At 30.6% G+C, this 6,632-nt stretch overlaps 1 protein-coding gene across 2 annotated transcripts in view; it reads right to left on the bottom strand.

Annotated features, from left to right (window-relative positions):
* Nucleotides 1-6,632, bottom strand: part of LOC108688621 (peroxidase-like) — a 35,199-nt gene that overhangs the window by 25,985 nt on the left and 2,582 nt on the right. Inside the window, exon 1 of one of the 2 annotated variants that reach the window (XM_018194957.1) lies at nucleotides 725-809. The exons of the other annotated variant lie outside the window; for it this stretch is intronic. Within the exon in view, the coding sequence (XP_018050446.1) occupies nucleotides 725-794 (70 nt within the window). The 5' untranslated portion in view covers nucleotides 795-809. Of the gene's footprint in view, nucleotides 1-724; nucleotides 810-6,632 lie in introns of those variants that run through there. 2 annotated transcript variants of the gene reach the window in all.

Genomic DNA, 6,632 nt, shown 5'->3' on the forward strand with positions numbered 1-6,632 from the left:
AGTAAGAGAGTAATACGTTTAAGATTTTAATTTATCTTGGGCTGCTTTTTTAATCTGACCTATAGATCTTCTCTACTTTCGTGCAATTCTCTACTCTACAGGTCTCTCAGTACTTTTCCACTACTTTCGCTGTAGAAATATACAAGGTGTCCCGGGAAACGTAATATGCATTCCGTATTTTAGTTTTCTATTTATATTTATATTTGTATTTTTCTTAAAATGCTTTAATATATTAATATTTGTATATAAGCAATATTAGATTTACTTTTGTATGTAAACTTGTAAATAATAATTCAATGAACTTATTGATAACGTTAATAAATATTTGCACTTTGCTTTATCTTCTTATTAATAAAGATAACTGGCAAATATCTATTACAAAATTAAAAATTTTTTCTCATGTTTTTCATTCAAGCCTTGGCTTGCTCAGATTAGATCACAGCGAGTTAATCAATAAGATTGCAATAATTATTTTCTCTCTCTCTCTCTCTCTCTCTCTCTCTCTCTCTCTCTCTCTCTCTCTCTCAGAATTGTAATTTCTCGATTTCTCGGTTTTCTCGAAAAACAAATTGGTTTACTCGATCTGATTTGACGGCACATTGTTCTCAACAACTAATCGATGAGTCTGTCGGTGACAGAACTTCCTCATTATAATGGATGGATTCACATGAACGACGCGACGCGTCACGTCGCCAACTTGAATGAATCAGGAATGCGGGCTTACCTAGGTATGATTTCTTGCAACGCTCTACTAGCAGATAATTGTTTAAGCAATCGAACACCTCAACGCCCATCTTTTTTTCCTCCTGGAATAAACGTCGAGCGAGCCGTGGGCAGCCCTGCGTGCTCGCGGAAGTTGAACCGTCGACGACGAGACTCCTCACGGAAACACGTCGGTGCGCACTGGCAAAGTATACAGACACGCCAAATGCTCACCCCGGATCAATATAAGTACCCGCAGATATCGACTTTCCTCTTTAGTGCCCTTTTCTACACACCCTAAAATCTCATCGCAAACATGATAAATGAAACTTCGATATAAAATTGCGAATTTCTTTTACGTGTGACATTAACGTAAACGCATTGTTCAAATCACGAACTAGCTGATTCGCATCGACCACTCAAATTCATTTCTTCTATCCTACCGCTGTAGGGCAGCTCTCAGAAATACACGCCGAGTACCTCCAGGTATCAATTTATCCTTGTTTAACATTCGATGAATAACAAGGATATAACGATACTTGAAGGCATTCAATGTGTATTTTCTAACGCAGCTTATTATTAGTTCAGATAGATTTTCTTACTCCCCCCGTAATTGGCGCATGCGTTAATGCAAAAGCCAAACCATTTGTAGACACGTATCATCTTTTATATTAATATGTAGATAGACATATTAGGGATGTCAGTATCATAATGCTAGAATTATATATCGATAGATAAAAGAACACCTGTCTCAAAATCATTGACTTTAATTTAATAATAGATTTTGTGTTTAATTTCGAGTCAACACTGCCTTTATAAAAATAAAGCATTAATGTTTTAATATGATTAAAAGGGATTATAATATAATAAAATTTTTAAGATATAATTTCAACAAAAATCCATTATATTTTTAAAGAAATTGAAGAAGAGTTAGAACTTTTAAGTGATTCTCAAGCTTTCATTAAAAGTTTTACAAAAATTCTCTTCAATTTCTTTAAATAAATAATTTTTAATAAATTACAAATCTGTGTAAGAAATTTTATATAAAATCAATTCAATCTCGCAATCAGAAATAAGACTTTTTGGAAAAGAACATCTGATTTCGATGCAGAGTTGGTAAAACAGTTTAAAACATGAATTAATGAGGTTTTTAATATATATTGAACATGTTTTTTTTTATAATATCATTTGAAGTATATTTGAAGCATTAAAAACATATTTAAGAAGAACCAATCCTATTTCGATATAAGTCAAATCTTAGCTTATTGTTAGAGTTTACAATGTCTACATAAAAACAACAATTCGGAATGTTAACAAGAAGTGATAAGACTTTGGCCGATTACTAGCATGTGATATGAACGTTATAATTAACCATTTTATGCAATATTTCTACGAACTTTCATCTTTTTCCTTATTTCGTTTCCTATTTCTTTCAAAAAAATCAATTACAGTTATTATAATTTTATTCTTCTTTTCTTGTTGTTCATTTTTTTTTGTAATTTTCATAAATTCGTAAATAGGAATATAATTTTTTCCTGATTTTGATTACCGAAATACGATTAAATTGCATATTATAAATTATATATAATAGCTAGTCTTCAACTGTATTATAAATAAATTTTTTCTAATGACTTTCCTGATTAATAGTAGGAATATATTTATCTAATTGTTTGTCTATATTTCAGTAAAGATTTTGAATTTCTGTAAAACAGAATTTGTGAAAAAGATTTATTAAATCAAAATTCTTTTCTCTATTAAAAATTATTTTATTCAATTGAAAGCTATCATAACTGTAAAGGCTCTGCACAATAAAAGGAACAGGGAACAGAGAATAAGAATTTCAATCGATCAGAAACTGTGTATTCCACAATACATGATTTCTGATAGGTTAAAATTCTTATTCTCTGTTCTCTGTTTCCTGTTCCTTTTATTATGTGGCCTTTAACGATTCCAAATGGAATTCTTCTAATAAGAGTTAAGCGGGGAGCACAGATTCTTGCATAACACATGAGGCATAAGAAAATGAATCAATCGAAGTGCTTCATTTCCTTCTTTTTCGTGAAATAAAGAACTCTGATTGGTTGATTTTCTTATGCCTCATGTTTTATGCGGTATGTAAATGTCTGTTCTCCTCTATAGGGTCACAGACTTTTGCATAATGCAATTACAACAGTGAACAAATTCATTAGAATATTCAAAATTTAATTGGTAATCAATACCTAGTAATCATTGCTCACTTTTGTAATTTTCATCTCATTTCAAACTACACAATTGAACTCCTGAACGCTTTCTGGGTATTTGGATGCACCCTGAATGCAGCTTAGATGGAAATCCGAACACGCCTCAGCATATTGATTAATCATGAGCTTGTAAGAAACAGTTTTTTTCGTTAAAACCAACTTTACGAGGTTAGTTTTAATAAGTATATGTACATACACGCATACACGCAAGCATCGACGGATTTGCAAAAGAAATGAATTTGCGTCACAGAAAACGGCGGAATCGAAGGAATAAAGCCACGACCAATCACGAATGTTCCACAGTTCCGCATAGTCGCAATTCTGCACCTTATGGGAGCGCGCCCTAATGCTTAGTTTAGACTGGAAGCAGCAAGCGTAAAGCGGGGAGCACAGACTCTTGCATAGCGCATAACATAAAGCATAAGAAATTTAACCAATCAGAATTCTTTATTTCATGAGTAGGAAAGAAAGGAAGGAGGACTTTAATTGGTTTATTTTTTTATGCATTACGTGTTTTTATGCATTATGCAAAAGTCTGTGCTCCCCGCTTCAAGTAGCAGAGCAGGAACCAACCAGCAAGGCGATATTTTTTATGCCACTGTAAATATCGCCTCGCTGATTGGTTGCTGCTCCGCTGCTTGCTGCGTCCAGTTTGAACTAGATATAAGACGCAAACTTAAACCGATGAGCCAGTGGCCTAGTTTCCACCGAGGATTTAAACTAGATCAGAATAAGAAAGAACCAACCAACTACAATCGAGCATTCCCCTATTATTCAACTGAAACAGAGGAATATTCGACTGTAGTTGGTTAATTCTTACATCCGATTTAAATCCTATTCTCGGTGGAAACGAGATCAATCTTAAGCAATGTCTTAAGATGCTAATATGGCTCTCTGATTGGTTCATGATATCTCAAGCACTAGCTTAAAACTATCTCGAATCTTGAGCAACGTCTATGGATTCCGCCCTTAGAAAAATCTTACTCGAACTCAGAAAGAATAAAAATCTGTTACTCTTGTTCAAGAGTGAAAATTTTTCACTCTTTTTTTCTGACTAGCTTCAAAAAGTTTAGAGATATATATCATTTCACTTTGATACAAATATGTATCAAAGGCTATTCTTTATTATTGCACTAAGCTTCTCTCTCGCTTATATATTTTGTTTATTAATACTACAATTAAATATATTGATCATAAAATTCAATTGCTTTTTTCTGTATTGTGTCATCCAATTTAAATAATTCACATATTTTATATTGTTTACTTGAAAAAGATTCGTGCAAACTTAACTGCAGTAAAATTTCATGTAAAGTAATGAAATTTACGGCACAATTCTGTTCAAAACTATATAAATTACTGTTATAAATTAAAAATATCGATGTAATAACGTTTCTATAGTGCAAATAGAGATACAGGATGGTAGAAAATTTCATCCTGTATCTCATCTATATTTACATTTACAGAACATATAATTTTTTTTAGACTTTTAAGGAAATAAAAAATTTTATTTTCAATTGTACAATATCCGTATATTATTTTGTCTCTACGTTAAAATCTCATTTTATACAAATAAACTGTATAATTTTTGTATTCAGCAAATACATACTGTTATTTAATATATGACAACTGACGTGCCAAAAACAAATATTTTAAATTTTTCTTTATTTTTGATACAAAACCGATTTATTCAATAGCTATTATTATACCTTTCACACTTCAAGGGAATGCTGGAGCCGTTTGTATTATCGATAAAATTATTCCACATACGGTAGTAGTGACATTCTTTCATTCATTTCTCATTCATTTCACTTATTATGTATCGTTGTGTCTCGCTCAAACGCATTCATCTATCCTTATCTAACATATTGCAACGCCATTCTTAGAAGATCGAACATCTACTATATTGCTTTGTTTACCGAGTCTTTGCTCAGCGTTCATGTTTATATGCGTTCATGTATCATTTGCAAATCAATATAAATCTTTCGAAACTTTTAATCTTAGTTTCATAAACTCAATATTATTTGTGCATGTCATGCACTGAGTAGTGCACTATCGTGTAGTCTATACGAGCCATAAACTCGTACGGAAACATCTACGTTAGGTGACAGCTCTATGAGTTGAAAAAAATGTAAGTTTTAACTTTTCTTCCAATTTTAATATAATCTATTGCAGCACTCTCAAATTTTGCGTCTACTTTAATCCTGTAAAAAAATTTTTGATTTCGTTCAGTAAATTTAAAGATTTATATCGATCTATGAAATCCCGACAATTTGACCATTCCAGTAACTTAAACCCCCCTTAAACCAATTCAAAGATATTTTATGTATTAAGAATTACAAAATGTCAGTAAATTGTTTCATTTCAGGATATCTCTTTAAGCTAAGCAGATATTCTTTGATTCACAACAACATTTATCGTACAATGATAAATAGATATACTTTATATGATAACTCTGATTTACGCCATTCGGAGAATTATAATTAAGTTTTTCTTGTAGATGTGGCGTACATACTGTAATTATTCTATCCTACTAATAAAAAATTTACATCTTGCAATATTTTTAAAAATTTATCATATTTTAAATTTTAAATTTAGGGAAATTTCTAAAAAAAAGTACCTTGATCTTTTAATTTTTTTATAAATATTCTTTAGAAATTATAGAAATCTTAGAATATATTTCAACAACAAAAAATCCCCCCAAAAAAATCAGGGCGAATGAGAGTCAGCATGGTAGTATGTTAGATACGTAATCTTAAATCTTTATTCCAGAAAATAGAATCTTTATTCCAAAAAACAGTATGTTTCAGTTCACATATGAAAGGATTGATATTTTGAAATTGTATTGCAGAGGACGATTCCAGCATCCTCTGCAATACAATTTCAAAATATCTTGAAGTAAAGTCTTGGAGTCACCAGGTTTTTAATGTTAATTTGTAACTTGTTGGTTACTAGAATGGTTTCGAAACCACTTATATTTATAATTTAATGTTTCGAATAGATTATAGACAACATCAAATCTGTTAATCTGATGGTAATTTTTTTCTCGAACATGAAGGGATATTTTGAAATTGTATTGCTAAAGATGATTTCAAAGTAAAACGTATTATTTTTTGGAATAAAGATTCTATTTTCTGGATTAAAGATTTAAGATTGCGTATTAACTATCACGCTGACTCTTACCCAGTCAGAAATATAATAGTTCCTCGAAAAGATATCGTTTCGACATCGTTATGATGAAAAAGTTGTCGATTCGAAACTTCATCGAAATTTCAACATTTTCGAGTAACAAAAAATTATGTATGTAGAGTGCAATGAGAGTTTGATACATTTTTAATATTTTTGATATAAATTTGTGATACGTCATCTTATATTTTGAATATTTTCGTTCAAAGATTCGAATCGACATTTTTTTCGATTTCATTCGATTTTTTCGATTGCAATATCTAATCATAAAAGCTTTCTCAAAATTTTTCAGAATTTATAAATAATTTTATAACTTTTTAGAAAATTGTGGAATTTTTTTATATGAATCGGAACATTTTTTACAACTGTCAATAAAGTTTACATCTTTTCTTCTAGTAATTCTTTGTAACTTATTTTATTGTTCTACTCTGCTGAATAACATTATTTTTATTTGTACTTTGTAGTTTATTTAATATAATTTTATTACGTCACTTTTATATTGAGGAA

Source organism: Atta colombica, unplaced genomic scaffold (genome assembly GCF_001594045.1).
Source record: "Atta colombica isolate Treedump-2 unplaced genomic scaffold, Acol1.0 scaffold236, whole genome shotgun sequence".
Lineage (NCBI taxonomy): Eukaryota > Metazoa > Arthropoda > Insecta > Hymenoptera > Formicidae > Atta > Atta colombica.